Source organism: Myotis brandtii, unplaced genomic scaffold (assembly GCF_000412655.1).
Source record: "Myotis brandtii unplaced genomic scaffold, ASM41265v1 scaffold1954, whole genome shotgun sequence".
NCBI classification, from domain to species: Eukaryota; Metazoa; Chordata; class Mammalia; order Chiroptera; family Vespertilionidae; genus Myotis; species Myotis brandtii.
This window is the reverse complement of record NW_005357285.1, coordinates 416998-439985: the sequence shown is the minus strand read 5'-3', so window position 1 is coordinate 439985 and position 22988 is coordinate 416998. Positions and strand designations below refer to the sequence as shown.

Here is a 22988-nt window from a genome sequence, read left to right as displayed (position 1 = left end):
TAATTAGGAATTATCTACAGGGTTAAGTTGTTTGTTTTAAAGATGTATACATGAAATTTTTCTACATTATTTAATATTAATCTTTTATTAAATTACATGGGGAATATATTGTCTTTGTACAGAAATTAGAAAATATAGCTAAGTATAAATCACATAAGAATTATTATTCATGAAAACACTACATTTTTGTATAAATCCTAGATATTTTAAGTGCATATATATGTACACACATAATTTTTGAAATGGAATCAAACTTTACATACCGTTTTGTTACTTTTTTCACTTACTGAATTACAACCATGTCAATGAAAACATCAGTCGTAAGAGGAGCTGTATAGTATTTTTTTTTATGGTCATACCTGTCTACCAATCCTCTAAATCTAACAATGTAGATTGTTTCCATTTTTTCACTGTTTTGGTGCTTTGATACACATATTTTGTATGTATACATACCTCCTCACCCATATATTTTCAGACAGATTTTAGAGTATTTCTTGTATTGTAGGATAAATTATGTGTAAGTTCATGGAAAGGCACCAATACAAAAATTATGTATTTTCCACTAGGATGGAGTATCAACTCTTCCTTGCAGTGTGATATTGGAGAAGTCTTTTTGGGTCTGAGTTGGATTAGTTGATTTCTAAGATCCCTATCATCTCTAAAACTCTGTAGTTTCTGGTCTCAGGATAAGATTGTATTGAATATACAATCATAGCTCTTATTAAAGAAACAAAAATTAATTTGACTTAAAAATGTGTCCATTTGGTTGAAGGACAAAAACCACATCATTAGTGGAGCCAGAAAAAGCATTTGACAAAATTAAACACCCTTTCATGAGAAAAACACTTAAAAAACTAGGAATAGAAGGAACATACCTCAACATAATGAAAGCCATATATGAAAAGCCTACAACCAAAATCATACTCAACAGTCAAAAACTAAAAGCTTTTCCTCCAAGATCAGGAAGAAGACAGAGATGCCTGCTCTCGTCACTTTTATACAGCACAGTATTGGAAGTCCTAGCCAGAGCAATTAGGGAAGAAAAAAAGAAAAGAAAAGGCTTCCAAATCTGAAAAGTAAAAATAAAATGATCTCTGTTCACAGATGGCATGATCTTACATATATATAAATCACTAAATATTTTTATATGTTTTTTTAAAATTGACTTCAGAGAGAGAAAGGAGAGGGAGAGATAGAAACATCAATGATGAGAAGGAATAATCAATTGACCGCCTCCTGCACGGCCCCTACTGGGGATTAAGCCTGCAACCTGGGCATGTACCCTGATCAGGAATCAAACCTGTGATCTTTTGGTGCATGGGTCAACACTCAGCCACTGAGCCACATTGGTTAGGCCTCAGGTTTTTCGTTGTTAATATACAAAAACTGATTTTTGTGTATTGATTTTGTATCCTGTATTTTGCTGAATTTGTTTTAGTTCTAACAAGGTTTTTTTTTTGTTTTGTTTTGTGTTTTTTTTTTAAATATATTTTATTGATTTTTTTACAGAGAGGAAGGGAGAGAGATAGAGAGTTAGAAACATCGATGAGAGAGAAACATCGATCAGCTGCCTCCTGCACATCTCCTACTGGGGATGTGCCCGCAACCCAGGTACATGCCCTTGACCGGAATCGAACCTGGGACCTTTCAGTCCGCAGGCCGACGCTCTATCCACTGAGCCAAACCGGTTTCGGCATAAGGTTTTGTTAGATGTTTGATGTTTCTGTCTCTCTTCCACTCCCTTCTTCTCTGAAATCAATAAAAACTTAAAAAAAAAATCCCATTTACAAATCATCAAAAAATACTTAGGGATAAATTTAAACAAAGAAGTGAAAAACTTGTGAAAACTGTGAAATATTGCTGAAAGAAATTAAAGGAGATACATATAAATAAATGAAAAGATATCCTCTGTTCATGAATTAGAAGACAATATTATTAAAATGGCCATACTGCCCAAAGCAATCTATAGATTCAATGCAATACCTATCAAAATCGCATTGGCATTTTTTTTAAATAGAAAAAAAACATTCAAAATTCATATGGGGAATTTTAAAGGACTCTGAATAGCCAAACAATCTTGAGAAAGAAAAAGCTGGAGGGCTCATACCTCCTGATTTTTTAAATACATGTTACAAAGCTACTGTAATCAAAACAGTATGGTACTGCCCTGCTCGGTGTGGGTCAGTGGTTGAGGCATCGGCCTGAGCACTGAGGGGTCTCGGGTTCAATTTCCAGTCAAGGGCATGTACCTGAGTTGCAGGTTTGGTCCCCAGGCCCTGGTCAGGGAGCGTGTGGGAGGTAACCAATTGATGCGTCTCTCACATCGATGTCTCTGTCTCTCTGTCTCTGTCTTTCTCTTCCCCTTTTCTTCTTTTCCCCTCCTTTTCTCCCTCCCTTTCTCCCCTCTTCTCCCTTCCATTCTCAAAAACACAAACAAACAAACAAACAAAAAAACAACAGAAAAATATCCTTGGGTGAGGATTAACAACAACAAAACAGTGTGGTACTAGCATAAAGATATGTAGACCAATGGAACAGAATAAAGAGCCCAGAAATAAACCCTCACTTTATTGTCAAATGATCTTCAACAAGCGTGCCAAGACTACACAATAGGGAAAGGATAGTCTCTTCAACAAGTGGTGCTGGGAAAACTGGGTATCTGCATGCAAAAAAATGAAGCTGCACCCTTACCCTATAGCATATACAAAAATTAAGTCTAAATGGATTTAACACCTAAACATGAGACTTAAAACTATAAAACTTATAGAAACAAAAATAGGGGGAAAGCTTCATGACATTGAATGTGACAATAATTTCTTGAATATGACGCCAACAGCACAAGCAACAAAGCAAAAGTAGACAAATGGGACTACGTCAAACTGAAAAACTTGTGCACAACAAAGGAAGCAATAAGAGTGAAAAGTAATGAATGGGAGAAAATATTTGCAGAGTATTCACAGAATGGGAGGAAACATTTAAGAACCAGATATCTGATAAGAGATTAATATCCAAAATACAGAAAGAAGTCCTATAGTTCAGCAACAAAAAACCAAATCACTCAATTACAAAATGGGCAAAGACTTGAATAGACATTTCTCCAAAGAAGATGCACAAATGGCCAACAAGTATATGAAAAGATGCTCAACACCACTAATCATCAGGGAAATGCAAATTAAACCACAGTAAGATATCACTTCTCACAGTTAGGATGGCCACAATAAAAGAGAGAAAGAGAGAGGAGAGAGAGGAAATAAGTATTGGTGAGGATGTGGAGAAATTGGAACCCTTGTGCACTGCTGGTGGGAATGTAAAATGGTGCCACAGTTAGGGAAAACAGTGTAGAGGAACCTCAAAAATTAAATAAAATTACCATATGATTCAGCAGGGCTACTTCTGGGTATAGATCCAGAAGAATAGAAAACAGGATTTCAAAGAAATGTGTACTCCCAGGTTTTTTGCTACACTATTCACACTAACCAAGTGGTGAAAACAACTTAAAATGTCCCTTGACAGATGAGTGGATAAAGAAAATGTGGTATGCACATACAATGGGATTATTATTCAGCCTTATAAAGGAAGGAAATCCTGTCACATGCTACAACATGGATGAACCTTGAGTGCATTATGCTAAGTGAAATAAGCCAGTCACAAAAAGACATTCTGTATGATTCCAGTTTTATGAAGAATCTAAAGTAGTCAAATTCTTAGAAACAGGAAGTAAAGTGGTGATTCCCAGAGTCTGGGGAAGAGGAATGTGGGTTGTACAGGAGGCCTAGTTTCAGTTTGCAAGATGAAAAAGTTTTTGAGATCTATTGCATAATAATACGTGTATCTAACATTACTGTACTGCACACTTAAAAAGGATTAAGATGGGCCCTGGCTGGGTGACTCGGTTGGAGTGTCGTTCTATATACCAAAAGGTTATGGGTTCAATTCCTGGTCAGGGCACATACCTAGGTTGAGGGCTCCATCCCCAGTCTGGGTGCGTATGGGACGCAGCTGATCCATGTATCTCTCTCACATTGATGTTTCTTTCTTCTCCCTTCCTCTCTTAAAACATAAATAAATAAGTAAATAACATATTCTCAGGTAAGGGTAATAAAAACAGGATTAAGATGGTAAAGTTTATGTTATGTGTTTTTACAACAATAAATAACCATGTAAAGTTTGACTTTCATTCATGAAATATGTTTGAATTAATATAAAGACAGTGTCTTTAAAAAGATTGAATTTGGAAACACTGAAGAACGATTTCTGCACATGTTTTTAATATGCCCTAAAATAAGTTTTCTGTGATTAAATGAATTTGCTGTATAATAAAATTTCCTGATAGTTATTTATGATTCATATTGTAGACTCTGAGAAGACTCACATAACAGAAAAAAATTTCTTTTATCTAGCTTTTTCCAGAATTTATTTGCACATAGACTCCTTTTGTACAGCATACCTACTTAACTGTGTATATAGCACAGTCCAGGAAAAATACCAGTTTGGTAAATGGGATGTAACAGTCATTGACCTTTGTCTAGCAGGAGGACAGAGCACAGGGAGAAAGTGGAGGCTGTCCCTGGGGAACTGGAATGAGAAAAGATTTGATGGCTTTGTTTCAGTTAGTGCTACCCTGTCCTCTGGGCCTTGTGGTGGGAATGATGCCGAGATTTTAAAGAGCAATATTTCTGTTGCTCCTCTCTCACTCTGATGATGAATAACCGTGGACTGGGAGCTAAGCCAGCCTGACTGACTCCTTGCCTACACATGCTTCCTTTCTCTTTATTTGTGCTATCCCTTGATTCCATATTTGGCTTAGCCCACTTCTAGGACCAAACCTGTCCTTATGAGGCATTGAAGAAGACTCTGCAATGCCCAGGTGACTCAGCATCAAGTTGTCATGTCCACATGTCCATCTCTCTCTGTCCTAGATCTCGTAATTGAGATTCTCTCTATTCCTGCAGTCATGTCCTTCCCTTTTGCTCCATTTTTGTAACTGGATCCATATCTTAATCCTCTGTGTCCAGGTCTTACATAGTAAGCATCAAGTCAGGATCTTTTCAGCAATGGGAATTTGCCTTACTTTAGTCCACATCCCGAACTACCCTTGCACACACTTCATCTTCGTCCATTCCAGGCTGCTCTAACAAAACACCATGAACTGGGTGCATTATAAACAACAGAAATTTCTTTCTCACAGTTCTGGAGGCTGGGAAGTCCAAGGTCAAGATGCCAGCATGGTCTTGTTCTGGTGAAGACCCTCTTCCTGGTTCATAGCTGGTGTTCTCTCACTGTGTCCTCACATGGTAGGGGGGTACCAGCAACCTGTCTGGTGCCTCATCTCTCATACACACGAGTCCCATTCATGAGGACTACACCCTCATAACTAAGCACCTCCCAAAGGCCTCACTTACTAAAACCATCACATTGGGCTTTTGGATTTCAACATGAATTTTGGGGGTGGGGCACATTCAGACCATAGCCCTCTGACCCCACCCTATTAGAATTCTCCTGAATCTGACCTGTGTTTGTGGTTCTCTGGGTCTTTCTGTTTTGACAGGTTGATGCTGCGTACCTGGTAGCAACTCTAGATAGTGCTCAGTATTTTGTTCCACCTGTGGTTGGGGCACTCCATGGACCTCATCCATCCACTGACCTGCCCTTCACTTATAACACAGGCTGGGGATCAGGTTCTGTCTTGTCTGACTCCTCAGAGTCCTCCTCATACCAAATCATAGCATCATATTCCTTTCTCATTCCTCAGCCCAATTTGCCCCAGTTAGTCCTTGTTGACATTACAGTTTATGAGAGAGTGGAATTTTATGTCTGTATAATTTTAAGCTTTTCTGCGTGATTAAGACCTCTACTAACAGTATGTAGTAAATTTTTATGTGCCTGTTCTGGGATATTAAATATCTCTGTGTCACCGTTTGCAAACTGTGCCCCCTGGGCCAAATTCAGTCTATAGACCTCTTTGCTTGGCTCACACAGTTTATACAAATGGAAAATAGTACTTTAAAAATATGGTTTCTCACTATTCTTGAAAAAATCAAAACAGCAGACAGCACTGGGCCTGCATTCCACCATGCGCTGCCTCAGTTGCCTGCAGTTGAGTCCTTGGTGTTCTAGTTAGGACTGGGTGCAGACACTGTCAGTTCTCCTGCCCCTCCTGCTCTGCTGGCTTGCTTTCACTTCTGGTTCTTCTTTGGAGGACTCCCCTTGGGCTACTGCAGAAGGCAGTTTCTGGGAATTTCTTTCATCTCTGACTGACATGTGGAGAATAGAATATGAAAGCCCAGCTATCATTGCTGTGGTTGAGAGAAATTCAGTCCAGGGTTCCCCTGTGGGACTGGGGGGGCCTGCCCTCTGTGGTATTCTGTGTGTGATCTACCCTTTCCCCAGTTTTCTCCCCTTCCCCGGCTTCCGCCCCTTCCCGGGCTTCCTCACCTTCCCTCAGTCTGCCCTGGAGCACTGCCTGGATAAATCTCCCAGTAGGACCCAAATTGGGGAGGTTGTGCTCACCCCTCACCATAGTCTCACCACCTTTTATTATAGGGGCTGCAGTCATTTGAGTTTGTAACCTGGTATATAATGTGGACAGTAAATTCTTACTAAGAAAATAATACCTGTTGTCAACTCATTCCTATCTCATGGAAAATACTTTGATTAGGTTGGAAGAGGACATGCTTGTTTTGAAAAATCACATTATTGATTCAGCGTAAGTTTCTGGAGAATTTACGTTGGGGTGAGGATGCTTCTCTTTAGAAGGAAGAATATGCTGTAGTAATTTTAAATGCCTCTTCCATATTTATTACTTTATTACTTTAGGAATATAAAGGAATCTGTCCATGTTATTTTTACAGTTACTGATTTTTAGAAAGAACCTGAGGGAGAACGCATCCATTCATTTAGTGTAACATCATCACCAAGTGGGGTTTATATGTTGCTGGATCCAATTTGCTAATGTTTTGTTAATGATTTTCACATATATGATATCTAGTGAGGGATATCAGTCTGTGATTTTATTTTCGTGTAATACCTTTGTCAGATTTTGGTACTGGGTTTATGCTGACTGTAAATATGAGTTGGGGATCATTCCCTTCTCCTTTTATTCAACAGTTTATATAAGATACATTTTCTTTCTTTCTTAAATGTTTGATAGAATTCCCCAGTGATGCTCTTTGGTCAGATTGTTTCTTTTGAAGGGGAGAGGGGTTAGTTACAAATAGATACTGTAGTATTTAGATTTTTGTATTCTTATTTTCAGTTTTGATAAATTGTGTGGTGTTTTTTTTTTTAAGCAGTTTGTCCAACATCTAAGTTATTTGTATAATGCTGAGAAAATTCTTCTGGATCTATGTTCTACTGGAAATTTTTAAAGAATAACTTGTTTTAGCAACTCTACATGGGTCTGATGTATATGAAGTTGGATTTATTACTGGATATAAAATTTCATGTCTTTTTTTACATTCAAGAAGTATTTTCCAATGCCATTTAGAAACTTTCACCATCATTGTTTCAAGTTGTATAATATTGTTATGTTTATAATGTAATATATTTCAACATTTCCTATTGTTGAAGAGTGAGGATTTCCCTAAATTTTTTAAATTAAATCTTTATTGTTGAAAGTATTACATATTACCCCCTTTCTTCCCCCCCATTAACCCCTTCTAGCCTGCCCCAAGCCATCACTATCCTGTTGTCTGTGTCCATGGGTTATACATACATGCATACAAGTTCTTTGGTTGATAACTTCCCGCCCAGCCATCCTCCAAACTGTTGAATCATAGAGGGAAGTGGGGAGGGGAAGGACGTTGATCATGTATTACTTAAGATATACAGTTTGGTATGATAAGTAAATACTGTAGGCTTATGAAGCTGAGTTCTTTCAAACAAGACTTTATGATTCCTACTTTCAATACTTTTCCGCAATCTGTTCTATGCTTCTATGTCTCTCTGGATCTATTTTGTTCATCAGTTTATTTTGTTCATTAGATTCCACATATGAGTGAGATCATGTGATACTTGTCTTTCTCCAACTGGCTTATTTCGCTTAGCATATTACTCTGCAGGTCCCTCCATCCTGTCTCAAAGGATAAGAGGTTCTTTTTTACTGCTGCATAATATTCCATAGTATTTCACAGCTTTTTTATCCACTCATCTACTGATGAGCACTTGGGCTGTTTCCAGATCTTAGTTAAAAATTGTGCTGCTATGAACATAGGGGTGCATACATTCTTTCTGATTGGTGTTTCGTGTTTGTTAGGATATATTTCTAGAAGTGGAATCACTTGGTCAAATGGCAGTTCCATATTTAATTTTTTGAGGAAACTCCATACTGTTTTCCATAATGGCTTCAGCAGTCTGCATTCCCACTAGCAGTGTACCAGGGTTCCCTTTTCTCCACATCCTCGCCAGTACTTGTCATTTGTTGATTTGTTGATGGTAGCCATTCTGACAGGTATGAGGTGATATCTCATTGTCGTTTTAATTTGCATCTCTCTGATGATCAGTGACTTTGAGCATTTTTCATATGTCTCTTGGCCATTTGTATGTCCACTTTGGAGAAGTTTTTATTTAGGTTCTTTGCCCATTTTTTTATTGGATTGTTTGTCTTCCTTTTGTTAAGTTGTATGAGTTCCTTATATATTTTGTATATTGATCCTTTATCAGATGTATCATTGCCAAATTTGTTCTCCCATATAGTGGGCTCCCTTTTCATTTTGTTGATGGTTTCTTTTGCTGTGCAGAAGCTTTTTATTTTGATATAGTTGCATGTATTTATTTTCTTGTTAGTTTCCTTTGCCCTAGGAGATGTATCAGTAAACATAGTGTTACTAGAAATATCTGAGATTTTGCTGCTTATGGTTTCTTCTAGGATTTTTATGGTTTCATGACTTACATTTAAGTCTTTTATCCATTTTGAGTTTATTCTTGTGTATGGTGTAAGTTGGTGGTCTAGTTTCATTTTTTGCATGTACCTGTCCAATTTTCCCAGCACCATTTATTGAAGACACTGTCTTGATCCATTGTATGTTCTTGCCTTCTTTGTCAAATATTAGTTGAGCGTAATGGCTTGGGTCAATTTCTGGGGTCTGTGTCCTGTTCCATTCATCTATATGCTTGTTTTTGTACCAGTACCAGGCTGTTTTGATTATGATGGCTTTATAGCATTAACTTGCTATCTGGTATTGTGATCCCTCCAACTTTATTCTTCTTATTCAACATAACTGTGGCTATTTGGGGTCTTTTTTGGTAACATATAAATTTTTGGAGTTTTTGTTCTTGATCTATGAAATATGCTGTTGGTATTTTATAGGGTTTATATTGAATCTGTAGATTGCTTTGGGTAGTATGGACATTTTAATAATGTTAATTCTACCAATCCATGAACACAGTATATTCTCCCACTTGTTTATATCTTCCTCTATGTCTTTTTTCATGTCCTGCTGTTTTCTAAGTACAAGTCTTTTACCTCCTTGGTTAAGTTTATTCCTAAGTATCTTAATGTTTTTTGTTGCAATCTTAAATGGGATTTAGTTTCTCTTTCTGAGAATTCATTATTGATGTATAAAAATACCATCAATTTTGGGGTATTAATTTTGTATCCTGCTACCTTACTAAATTCATAACTTGTCTTTCTCCAACTGGCTTATTTCGCTTAGCATATTACTCTGCAGGTCCCTCCATCCTGTCTCAAAGGATAAGAGGTTCTTTTTTACTGCTGCATAATATTCCATAGTATTTCACAGCTTTTTTATCCACTCATCTACTGATGAGCACTTGGGCTGTTTCCAGATCTTAGTTAAAAATTGTGCTGCTATGAACATAGGGGTGCATACATTCTTTCTGATTGGTGTTTCGTGTTTGTTAGGATATATTTCTAGAAGTGGAATCACTTGGTCAAATGGCAGTTCCATATTTAATTTTTTGAGGAAACTCCATACTGTTTTCCATAATGGCTTCAGCAGTCTGCATTCCCACTAGCCCTTTTCATTTTGTTGATGGTTTCTTTTGCTGTGCAGAAGCTTTTTATTTTGATATAGTTGCATGTATTTATTTTCTTGTTAGTTTCCTTTGCCCTAGGAGATGTATCAGTAAACATAGTGTTACTAGAAATATCTGAGATTTTGCTGCTTATGGTTTCTTCTAGGATTTTTATGGTTTCATGACTTACATTTAAGTCTTTTATCCATTTTGAGTTTATTCTTGTGTATGGTGTAAGTTGGTGGTCTAGTTTCATTTTTTGCATGTACCTGTCCAATTTTCCCAGCACCATTTATTGAAGACACTGTCTTGATCCATTGTATGTTCTTGCCTTCTTTGTCAAATATTAGTTGAGCGTAATGGCTTGGGTCAATTTCTGGGGTCTGTGTCCTGTTCCATTCATCTATATGCTTGTTTTTGTACCAGTACCAGGCTGTTTTGATTATGATGGCTTTATAGCATTAACTTGCTATCTGGTATTGTGATCCCTCCAACTTTATTCTTCTTATTCAACATAACTGTGGCTATTTGGGGTCTTTTTTGGTAACATATAAATTTTTGGAGTTTTTGTTCTTGATCTATGAAATATGCTGTTGGTATTTTATAGGGTTTATATTGAATCTGTAGATTGCTTTGGGTAGTATGGACATTTTAATAATGTTAATTCTACCAATCCATGAACACAGTATATTCTCCCACTTGTTTATATCTTCCTCTATGTCTTTTTTCATGTCCTGCTGTTTTCTAAGTACAAGTCTTTTACCTCCTTGGTTAAGTTTATTCCTAAGTATCTTAATGTTTTTTGTTGCAATCTTAAATGGGATTTAGTTTCTCTTTCTGAGAATTCATTATTGATGTATAAAAATACCATCAATTTTGGGGTATTAATTTTGTATCCTGCTACCTTACTAAATTCATATATTAAATCTAGTAGTTTTTTGGTGAAGTCTTTAGGGTTTCTATGTACAGTATCATGTCATCTGCAAATAATACAAGTTTTACTTCCTCCTTTCCAATTTGGATGCCTTTTATGTTTTCTTCTTGTTGTATTGCTGTGACTAGAACTTCCAGTACTACCCTATATAATAAAAGACTAATATTCAAGTCGACCGAATGGCAGAATGACCAGTCACTGTGACGTGCACTGACCACCAGGGGCAGACGCTCAACTCAGGAACTACCCCCTGGTGGTCAGTGCGAACCCACAGGGGGAGTGCCGCTCAGCCAGAAGCTGGGCTCACGGCTGGCGAGTGCAGAGGTGATGGCAGGAGCTCTCCCACCTCCGCAGCAGCACTAAGGACCCTTCGGCGGACATCCCCTGAGGGGTCCTGGACTGTGAGAGGGCGCAGGCCTGGCTGAGGGATCCCCTGCCCCCAGTGCACAAATGTCGTGCATCGGGCCTTTAGTGTTGAATACGACTGGTGAAAGTGGCCCTAGATGGTTTTGCTCAGTGGATAGAGCTGATGTCTCTTGGCCATTTGTATGTCCACTTTGGAGAAGTTTTTATTTAGGTTCTTTGCCCATTTTTTTATTGGATTGTTTGTCTTCCTTTTGTTAAGTTGTATGAGTTCCTTATATATTTTGTATATTGATCCTTTATCAGATGTATCATTGCCAAATTTGTTCTCCCATATAGTGGGCTCCCTTTTCATTTTGTTGATGGTTTCTTTTGCTGTGCAGAAGCTTTTTATTTTGATATAGTTGCATGTATTTATTTTCTTGTAAGTTTCCTTTGCCCTAGGAGATGTATCAGTAAACATAGTGTTACTAGAAAAGCAATGGAAAAATACCCTCTGGTGAGGATTTAAAAAGAGTGGTGAAAGCGGACATCTCTGTCTTATTCCTGTTCTTCCGGAAAAGGTTTTAGTTTTTTCCATTGAGTATGATGTTCGCTGTAGGTTTGTCACATATGGTCTTTATCATGTTGAGATATGATCCCACTGTTGCCACTTTGCTGAAAATTTTTACCAAAAATGGGTATTGGATTTTTGTGGAATGATTTTCTGCATTGATGGATATGATCATGTGATTTTTGTCTTTCAATTTGTTTATGTGATGTATCACGTTTTATTAGTTGAGCGTAATGGCTTGGGTCAATTTCTGGGGTCTGTGTCCTGTTCCATTCATCTATATGCTTGTTTTTGTACCAGTACCAGGCTGTTTTGATTATGATGGCTTTATAGCATTAACTTGCTATCTGGTATTGTGATCCCTCCAACTTTATTCTTCTTATTCAACATAACTGTGGCTATTTGGGGTCTTTTTTGGTAACATATAAATTTTTGGAGTTTTTGTTCTTGATCTATGAAATATGCTGTTGGTATTTTATAGGGTTTATATTGAATCTGTAGATTGCTTTGGGTAGTATGGACATTTTAATAATGTTAATTCTACCAATCCATGAACACAGTATATTCTCCCACTTGTTTATATCTTCCTCTATGTCTTTTTTCATGTCCTGCTGTTTTCTAAGTACAAGTCTTTTACCTCCTTGGTTAAGTTTATTCCTAAGTATCTTAATGTTTTTTGTTGCAATCTTAAATGGGATTTAGTTTCTCTTTCTGAGAATTCATTATTGATGTATAAAAATACCATCAATTTTGGGGTATTAATTTTGTATCCTGCTACCTTACTAAATTCATATATTAAATCTAGTAGTTTTTTGGTGAAGTCTTTAGGGTTTCTATGTACAGTATCATGTCATCTGCAAATAATACAAGTTTTACTTCCTCCTTTCCAATTTGGATGCCTTTTATGTTTTCTTCTTGTTGTATTGCTGTGACTAGAACTTCCAGTACTACCCTATATAATAAAAGACTAATATTCAAGTCGACCGAATGGCAGAATGACCAGTCACTGTGACGTGCACTGACCACCAGGGGCAGACGCTCAACTCAGGAACTACCCCCTGGTGGTCAGTGCGAACCCACAGCGGGAGTGCCGCTCAGCCAGAAGCTGGGCTCACGGCTGGCGAGTGCAGAGGTGATGGCAGGAGCTCTCCCACCTCCGCGGCAGCACTAAGGACCCTTCGGCGGACATCCCCTGAGGGGTCCTGGACTGTGAGAGGGCGCAGGCCTGGCTGAGGGATCCCCTGCCCCCAGTGCACAAATGTCGTGCATCGGGCCTTTAGTGTTGAATACGACTGGTGAAAGTGGCCCTAGATGGTTTTGCTCAGTGGATAGAGCTGCAGCCTGTGGACTGAAAGGTCCCAGGTTCAATTCCGGTCAAGGGTACGTACCTCGGTTGCAGGCTCCTCCCCGGCCCGGGCCCTGGTTGGGGCTCCTGCAGTAGGCAAATAATTGATGTATTTCTCTCACATCACTATTTCTCTCTGTCTTTCCCTCTCTCTTCCACTCTCTTTAAAAAGCAATGGAAAAATACCCTCTGGTGAGGATTTAAAAAGAGTGGTGAAAGCGGACATCTCTGTCTTATTCCTGTTCTTCCGGAAAAGGTTTTAGTTTTTTCCATTGAGTATGATGTTCGCTGTAGGTTTGTCACATATGGTCTTTATCATGTTGAGATATGATCCCACTGTTGCCACTTTGCTGAAAATTTTTAAAAAAAATGGGTATTGGATTTTTGTGGAATGATTTTCTGCATTGATGGATATGATCATGTGATTTTTGTCTTTCAATTTGTTTTGATGTATCATCACGTTTATTGATTTGTAAATATTGTACCAGCCTTGCATCCCTGGAATAAATCCCACTTGGTCATGGTGTAAGGTCTTTCTAATATATTGCTGGATCCGATTTGCTAATATTTTGTTGAGGATGTTAGCGTCTATGTTCATCAGGGATATTGGCCTGTAGTTCTCTTTCTTTGTGGTGTCTTTATCTGGTTTTGTAATTAGGATAATGCTGGCCTCATAAAAAGAACTTGGAATTTTTGGAATAGTTTGAGGAGTATAGGTGTTAGTTCTTCTTTGAATGTTTGGTAAAATTCCATTGTGAAGCCATGTGGACCAGGGCTTTTGTTTGCTTGGAGTTTTTTGTTTTGTTTTGTTTTTATTAATTAATTTGTTTTATTGCTTAAGGTATTACTGGGAGTTTTTTTGATTACTGTTTCTATTTCATCCGATGACCAGTCACTGTGACGTGCACTGACCACCAGGGGCAGACGCTCAACTCAGGAACTACCCCCTGGTGGTCAGTGCGATCCCGCAGGGGGAGCACTACTCAGCCAGAAGCTGGGCTCACGGAGCAGCAAGCCGAGCAGTAAGGAGCAGCCAGCAGGTGGGCGGTAAGGAGTGAGGGGTCCCAGATTGTATTTTTCTAGGAATATGTCCATTTCATCCACATTATCTAGCATGTTGGCATAAAGTTGTTCATAGTATTTTTTTTACAGTCCTTTGTATATCTGTGATGTCAGTGGTTATTTCTCCATTTTTGTTTCTGATTTTATTTGGGTCTTCTCTCTTTGTTTCTTGAGGAGTCTGGCTAATGGTTCATCAATCTTATTTATCCTTTCAAAGAACCAGCTCTTGGTTTCATTTTTGTATTATTCTTTTTAGTTGTCTTTGTCCTTTATTTCTGCTCTAGTCTTTTTTATTTCCTTCCTTCTACTTACTCTGAGCTTCTCTTGTAGTTCTCTTTCTAATTCTTTAAGTTGTCGGGTTATGTAGTTTACTATTAATTTTTCTTGTTTTTTGAGGTAGGCTTGTAATGCTATGAACTTCCCTCTCAGCACTGCTTTTGCTTTGTTCCATACAACTTGGGTGGTTGTGTGTTCATTTTCTTTTGTTTCCAGAATATTTTTGATTTCTTCATCTCATTGGTAACCCATTTATTGTTTAATAATATGCTATTTAGCCTCCATGTTTTTGAGTGTTTTTACTGTATTTGATTTCTAATTTCATTCCATTGTTATCTGAGAAGATACTTGATATGATTTCAGTTTTCTTGAACTTTTAGAGCCTTGTTTTGTATCCTAACATATGTTCTATCTTTGTGAATGACCCAAGTGCACTTGAAAAGAATGTATATTTTGCAGCTTTGTGGTTAAATATTCTATAAATGTCAATTAATTACATCTCATCCAGTGTCATTTAGAGTCACTGTTTCCTTGTTAATTTTTTGTCTGGAAGATCTATCAGTGAAGTCAGCAGAGTATTAAACTCCCCCAAAATGACTGTTATTATTGTTGATCCATCCCTTAATGCCCTGTAGAAATTTTATTATATGTTTAGGTGCTCTTATATTGGGTGCATATATGTTTGCCAGGGTTATATACTCTTGTTGGATTGATCCCTTTTATATTATGTAGTGACCTTTGTTTCTCTTATGAAGGCCTTCATTTTGAAGTCTATTTTGTCAGATATGATTATTGCTGCCCAGCTTTTTTTTTCATTTCCATTTTCATGAAAAAAATTTTTCTCTTCACTCTTACTCTGTGTGAATCTTTTGTTCTGTGGTGGATCTCTTGTAGACAACATATAATTGGGTCATGTTTTTGCATACATTCAGCTACTTTATGTCTTTTGATTGGTGCATTTAATCCATTTACATTTAAGGTTATTATTAATAGGTTCTTATTTATTGACATTTTAATGCTTTATGCCTATATTTCTCTCTCTATTTCTTCTTATCATTACAGCAGTCCCTTTAGCATTTCCTGCAGTGCTGTTTTGGTGGCGATAAACTCCGTTAGCCTTTTTTTGGTCTGGGAAGCTCTTTATTTCACCATCTATTTTGAATGATAGCCTTGCTGGATATAATAATTTTTGTTTCAGATCCCTGCTTTTCATTACCTTGAATATTTCATGCCATTGCCTCTGGCCTGTAGAGTTTCTGATGAGAAATCAGCTGACAGCCTTATGGGAGCTCCTTTGTAGGTAACAAATTGCTTTTCAGTTGCTGCCTTTTGAGATTTTTGTCTTCGTCTTTAATTTTTGGCATTTTAATTATGATGTGTTTGGGCATGGGCCAGTTTGAATTCCTCTTGCTTAGGACTCTTTGTGCCGCCTGTACTTAAGTGATTTTTTTCCTTCAATAGTTTCAGGAAGTTTTCTGCCACTATTTCTTCAAATAAGTTCTATCTCTTGCTCACTTTCTTCTCCTGGTTCACCTATTATGTGAATGTTGTTACGTTTCATGTTGTCCCACAACTCCCTTATGCTGTCCTTCTGTTTTTTAATTGTTTTTGCTTCTTTGATAGAGTGATTTTTTTCTACTCTGTCTTCCAATTCACTTTTATCATCATCTTTCCCTAATCTGTGTATTCCTTCAACTATGTTCTTTATTAGTGCTATGTCATTCTTCATAGTTACTATATCTTTTCTCATGCTGTTGGGCATCTTTGCCATCATTATTCTGAACTCTGTGTCTGATCAATTTCTTATCTCCATTTCATTTAGCTCTTCTGGAGAATTCTCTTGTTCTTTTGTTTGGGGTTGTTTGTTTTGGGTTTTTTCTTTTGGTCTCTCCATTTTGGCTGCCTGTTTGGGTTTGTGACTATGTATTAGGTAGATCTGCTATGCCTTACAATCTCTAGTGCAGTGTCAAATGCTGTTTCTGACTTATTAGATCAGGCAAAGACTCAAAACCTCCAGAGACCACCTTTGCTTGCAGACTGATTGAATTGTCTTGAGTAGCCTAAGGCAATTGTACATAGGTTGGGCAAGAGGTTTTCTACAGGGTAGGACAGTTGCTTCTGCCTGGAAGCTAGTTGTTATTCTCAGGCTCTTAATGGGCCTCAGAAACTCCACAGGGTCAGGGAAGGGGTTTTCCATTAGGGTGGGGCAACTGCCTTTCCCCCAGGCAAAAACCACCTGGATAGCAAAGTCTGCCTGAGAAAGATACCCTCTACAGCGTAAGTGAATGATTTAGCATAGGGAACCAGGATGTCTGCCTTCTGAGCTCTAACACCAGAGCCCCCAACTTTGGCTTCTGCTCACACAGCTTCAGTCCACTCTGCCCTCCCTCCTCTGGAGCCCAAGTTGAGTGGCTGCACACAAAATTCTGTGTGCTGGCCCTTTAAGGGGGTACCTTCATTTCCAGCCACCTCTTCCTGGCAGACAGCAACCCTGCTGCTTTTCATAGCCCAGTATTATGTGGGCACCTCTTTCAGGTCTGGTGCTCTCTGTTGGGGGGCCTAGCTTGGGGTTTAGAGTTGTCAATGGCAACCTCCCACAGCTGAGATCTCTCTCCAGAACTTCAGCTGCTGTCTGTGGGATCCTGGCCAGCCCTTAGGCCCCTCTGCCCTTCCTTCAGTCTCTAGTTCTCCATTTTCCGTCCTTGGTTATCAGGGTTCTCTCCAGCAAATCTTCAGTTGGTTATTCAGGATGGAATTTTTGTATTTTACCTGTAATTCCAGTTTGGTCCTGGGAGTGTGTCAGTGTAGCATCCACTTACTCTGCTGCCATTTTAAATCTCGCCCCCTGTTTTTCATGATAACTCCAGAAGTGAATATTTCTCAGAAGTCTTCTATTTGTGATATATTTAATTCCTAGCAATGGGATTATTAAGACAAATGCCCTAAAGGCTTTTAATTCATAGTGGTAGATTACTTTCCAGGAATGATTAACTGTTTACATTTGTTTTTTCTAATGTTTTTCAAAGGCTAGATTAGTAGAATAGTAAGTATTTTCAGAATAATAAGCTGCCCACCACATTTAAGATATGTAGAATGCAGATTTAGTATAATTTTTAAAAGTGATTTTTTTTATTTCATTAGAAATCATGGCTTAGTAAATTTCATTTTTAATCATGAAAAGTGAGCCAAGACGTTGGGACGAGATGTTTTGCTTCACTGCACTTATATACAATTTAGTTCTGCAAAGTTTGTCAAATATCTATCATGTGCCGGACATGTTGCTAAATAGAGGAGAAATAAAATGAAAGAAATTGTTTCAACCTGCCAACAGTTCAGACACTAGAAGAATAATCTAAATACTTTGTAGTGTAATAAACTATCTATATATATAAAAGCCTAAGTGACCATTACTACCAGTCAACCCAATGACTGGTCGCTATGACGCACACTGACCACCAGGGGGTAGACACTCAACGCAGGAGCTGCCCCCTGGTGGTCAGTGCACTCCCATAGCCAACCTCCTGCGGCCAGCTGGCCGGGTGGTTAGTGCATTCCCACAACCAACTCCTTGCAGTCTCTCCCCCCAGCCGACAGCCCCGATTGGCCCCAATCGCTGGCCAGGCCGAAGGACTCCATCCGTTTATGAATTCATGCACTGGGCCTCTAGTACATACTGGTATATAAAGTGAATCTGTAAAGTGTTGGTGAAAGATTGAAGAGAGCACTTATTTGTGCCAGTGGGTAACTTTTGAGATGAGCCTTTGAAAGGGTGGACTGTTGTTAGGTGAAGTAGGATTTCAAAGGTAACCCAGGGCATAATAAAAAGATTATTTAGAATGTGAAGGATAACCTATGTTTCACAATTAAAAACAATTTCTAAAATTTCTTGATTAGTCTCTTTCTCGGATACATGTAGCCTTATTCTTAATATGGAGTGATTTCTTCTTTCTCGCAAACACCTTTAATAGAATGATCTTTAATGCTTTTCTCACTGTCTCCTATTCAAAATCTGTTACTGTTTTTTTAATCATTTTTTATTTTTCAATTACAGTTGACATACAATATTATATTAGTTTCAGTTGTACAACCAAGTGATTAGACATGTAATTTAATGAATGATCATCCTGATAAATCTTGTGCCCATCTGGTACCATACATAGTTATTAGAATATTATTGACTATATTACCTATGCTATACTTTACATTTCCTATTTACATGACTATTCTGTAACTATCAATTTATACTTCTTAATCCCTTCACCTTTTTCACCCATTCCCTCAATCCTCTCCCATTTGGCAGTGGTCAAATGGTTCTTTTTATCTATGAGTCTGTTTCTGTTCTGTTTGTTAATTTATTTTGATTTATAGATTCCATTGTTGATAAATATGTGTTCATTGCCATTTTATTATTCATATTTTTATCTTTTCCTTCTTTTTAAAGAAGACCCTATAACATTTTATGTAATACTGGTTTGGTGGTAACAATCTCCTTTAGCTTTTTTTGTTTGGGAAGCTCTTTATATATCCTTTGATTCTAAATGATAGCTTTGCTAGGTAGACTAATTTTGGTTATAGTTCCTTGCTTTTTGTCACTTTGAATATTTCTTATCAACTCCATCTGGCCTGCAAAGTTTCTGTTGAGAAATCAACTGATGGTCTTATGGGAGCTCCCTTATAGGTAACTAACTGCTTTTCTCTTGCTGCTTTTAAGATTCTCTCTTAGTCTTTAACCCTTGGCATTTTAATTATGATGTGTTTTGGTGTGGACCTCTTGAGTTCATTTTATTTGGGACTGTCTATCTTTATGTTTTCAAAAAGGTTTTCAATTCCTTGCTCTGTCTTTTCCCCTCATGGCACCCCCATGATGCAAAAGTTGGTACTTTTGATGCTCTATACACTATCCTCATTTTTTGGATTATTTTTGCTGTTCTGATTGGGTGTTTTTTCCTTCCTTATTTTCCAAATTACTGATTTGATTCTCGGCTTCATCAACACTACTGTTGATTCCCTCTAAATTATTCTTCATTTCTGTTAGTGTATCCTTCATTCTAACTGGCTCTTTTTTATGGTTTCCATGTTCTTTTTTATGCTGTTGAAGTTCTCATTAACTTCATTGAGCATTTTTATAACCTGTGCTTTAAATTCTGCATCTAGTAGATTGCTTGCCTCTCTTTTGTGTAGTTCTTTTTCTGGGTTTTTGTTCTGTTCTTTCATTTGGGACATATTTCTTTATCTCTTCATTTTGGCAGCCTCCCTGTGTTTGTGTCTATGTATTAGGTAGAGCTGCTGTCTCCTGTGCTTGGTAGAGTGGCCTAATGTAGTTGGTATCCTTTAGGGTCCAGTGGCACAGCCTCTGTTTACCTGAGCTGGGCACTCCAGGTGTGCCCCACCACCACCACTATGTGGGCTCTGTGTACAGCTTCCTATTTTAGTTGAGCCTTAATTGCTTTTGGCACTTAAGTGAGAGGGATTTACCCCCAAGCTGATCAGCTACAAGGACTGCCTATGACCACTGTGTAGGGACCACCTCATGGAGCAAGACTTACTTCAGCCGGGCCCTGGTGCCCACTGAGTTCTCATCTTCAGTGTGTCACTTGTGAAGGTTGTTGGGTTTTGCTTTGATGTGGTCTGAAGTTGTCCACTGGGTGCACTAACTCTGGGGCTTCCCGGAGCTGCAGACCAAGGTCAACTACCACTTTTGTTCTGCCTGGGGCCACCCGGCATGAGCTACAAAGCAATCTGCAGATGGCTGCTACTTGTGCTGGGCTTGGAGGTGCCCAGGAGAGGCCAAATTGGGAACCAAGTCTGGTTGCTGCTAGTGTCAGACCTGGGGGCATTTAGCGAGAGGTATAGTTACATGGTGGCCAGATGCTGCTTATTTGAGAGGTTTTAGAAAAGTCAGAAGCATGAGCCAAGACAGGCCATTCATATGGAAGTAGAATGGAAGTCTTGGGTGGGTCTGCAAGTTGGGTGGGGTCTCAGGGAATCACCAGAGCAGGGTGAATAGTATGAGCCAGGTTGATGGAGTCTCAGATGTGGAGCCCATCTGTCAGCACAGAAAAGGAACTATGGCCTTTGCCAGCATTTCTGTCTGGGAGAAAGCTGTCTCTATCCCCCAGCTCTTGCTTTGATGCCTAACAATTCAATTCCTCCCCATATATCCCTGGTGCCTTTTGAGCTGCTGCCCCAATGCTGGAACTCAGATGGAGTAAGTCTGTGAGCAGTCCCTTTAAGAGGAACTGTCTGGGATTTCAGCAGCTCTCTGTCTCACTCAACCACAATCCCTGCTGGTTTTTACAGCCAAAGTTATGGAGACTTCGCTTCCTAGCACTGGAAGCCTGGGCTAGGAGGCCTGTTGGGGAGCGGGGATCTCTCACTCTTCTGGGGGGACCTCTGTAGTCGAGATATCCCTCCTGATTTTTATCCACCATACATGGGTGTAGGACCAGCCCGTTTTATGTCTCCACCCCTTTTACCAGTATTGATGTAGCTTCTTTATATCAGTGGTCGGCAAACTGTGGCTCAGCAAACCACGGCTCGCGAGCAACATGCGCTCTTTGGGCCCCTTGAGTTTGGCTCTTCCACAAAATACCAGCTCTTCCACAAAATACCGACTTCTGCGCATGAGCCACGAAGTTTCAATCGCACTGTACGTGCGCGCCCGCACGTGGTATTTTGTGGAAGAGCCACACTCAAGGGGCCAAAGAGCCGCATGTGGCTCAAGAACCGCGGTTTGCCAACCACGGCTTTATATCCTTAGTTGTATGACTTCCATTCAACCAACAAGTTTCAGGTGGTTCTGAATGATAGTTGTTCTATAGCAGTGGTTAACAACCTTGGCTGCACATTAGAATCACCTGGGAATCTTTTTAAAATCCTGATTTCTGGGCCTCATCTTCCAGAAATTCTGCCCAGAAATCAGGATTTTAAAAAGATTCCTAGGTGATTCTAATGTGCAGCCAAGGGTTGAGAACCACTGTTCTATAGTTTAGTGGTAATTTTGACATGGTTGTGGGAGGATGTGATTACCGCATTTACCTACTCCGCCATCTTGACCAGAAACTCTCAATCTGTTATTAATTATATAGATTGATTAAACCAATGATTTCAGTCTCCACTCACATCCAGAAGAATTGATGGCTTTAAAGAACTGGTTTTCCCTCCACTCGTCATAGATAGCATGTGCATTTAGCCTTATCATATTTCAGAAATAGATTTCTTAACAAAGACCATAGCCAGTCAATTTATGTGGTTTGGTGATGATGGGTAGGGTGGGCTGGAGTTGTTTTAAGATGTTCAGAATATTGCTTTCTCGATATAAAAATAATTGCTAGAAATATTCAAAGTGGGCAGTGCTGGGCTATTAAAACTGACCATTAACCATTTGCTAATTGAATCATAAAATTTGATCATTCTTTTAAGGATATAGTGTCCATCTTTTATGAAATTTTGTTTTCATGTTTATTTTAATAGGATGAAAGTTAAAAAGCTGCCCATGATTCTAGCTCTACACCTGAAGAGATTTAAATATATGGATCAACTTCATCGATACACAAAACTTTCTTACCGGGTAGTTTTTCCTTTAGAACTTCGTCTCTTTAACACTTCAGGCGATGCAACCAATCCTGACAGAATGTATGACCTTGTTGCCGTTGTGGTTCACTGTGGAAGGTAATTGCAGTTGTGGGGCCTGGCAGTGGGAGGATGGGTCGGTGAACAGTGAGCATTCAGGGTATTCTTGAGGGATTCCAGGGTAGACCTTTCAGAGGTTCTCATCCAGATACATTTTATCATTTCCTCCTTAAAACTTTTATAAATGAAAATATTTATAAATATCTATAGTACATTATCTGTATGTTTTGTTGTGTGCTCACCACCCAAAGTCATGTCTCCCTCTGTCTCCATAAATTTGATTCCCTTTGCCCTCTTTATTCCCCTCCACCCTCTTCCCTCTCTGGATTTGAATTTTTTTCTTACCTAATCTAATAAAAGAGAAACATGCAAATTGACCGCACCTCTGCTACGCCCCCAAGCCACGCCCACCAGCCAATCAGAGTGACTATATGCAAATTAACCCAACCAAGATGGCGGCCGGCAGCTATGGAGCTGGAGCAAGCAGGAGGCTTGGTTGCCCCGGCGATGGAGGAAGCCAAGCTTCCCTCCTGCCCTGGCCGGCTGTGGCCTCCGCTCAAAGCAACAAAGTTTCAGTTATAGAAGATAAATAAATCCCAGATACCTGCTTCCAGCCAGCCTCCACTGAGAGCTTGAGTGGCTGGGGTCTGTGGCCAGCCTGCAAACAGCCATCAGCCCCTCAGCCAGGCTGGCCAGGCACCCCAGCGGGGACCCCTACACTGAAGGTGCTGTGGTCAGCCTGCAAACAGCCATCAGCCGCTCACCCAGGCTGGCAGGCACCCCAGGGAGGACCCCTACACTGAAGGGGTTGTGGACAGCCAGCAAACAGCCATCAGCCCCTCACCCAG

At 39.1% G+C, this 22988-nt stretch overlaps 1 protein-coding gene across 5 annotated transcripts in view; it reads left to right on the top strand.

Moving 5' to 3' along the window:
• USP12 (ubiquitin specific peptidase 12) overlaps positions 1-22988 on the top strand; it is a 68544-nt gene that overhangs the window by 36824 nt on the left and 8732 nt on the right. For all 5 annotated transcript variants that reach the window (XM_014538643.1, XM_014538645.1, XM_014538648.1 and 2 more), the window contains one exon: positions 21982-22179. In XM_014538643.1, the coding sequence (XP_014394129.1) occupies positions 21982-22179 (198 nt within the window). The remainder of the gene's footprint in view (positions 1-21981; positions 22180-22988) is intronic.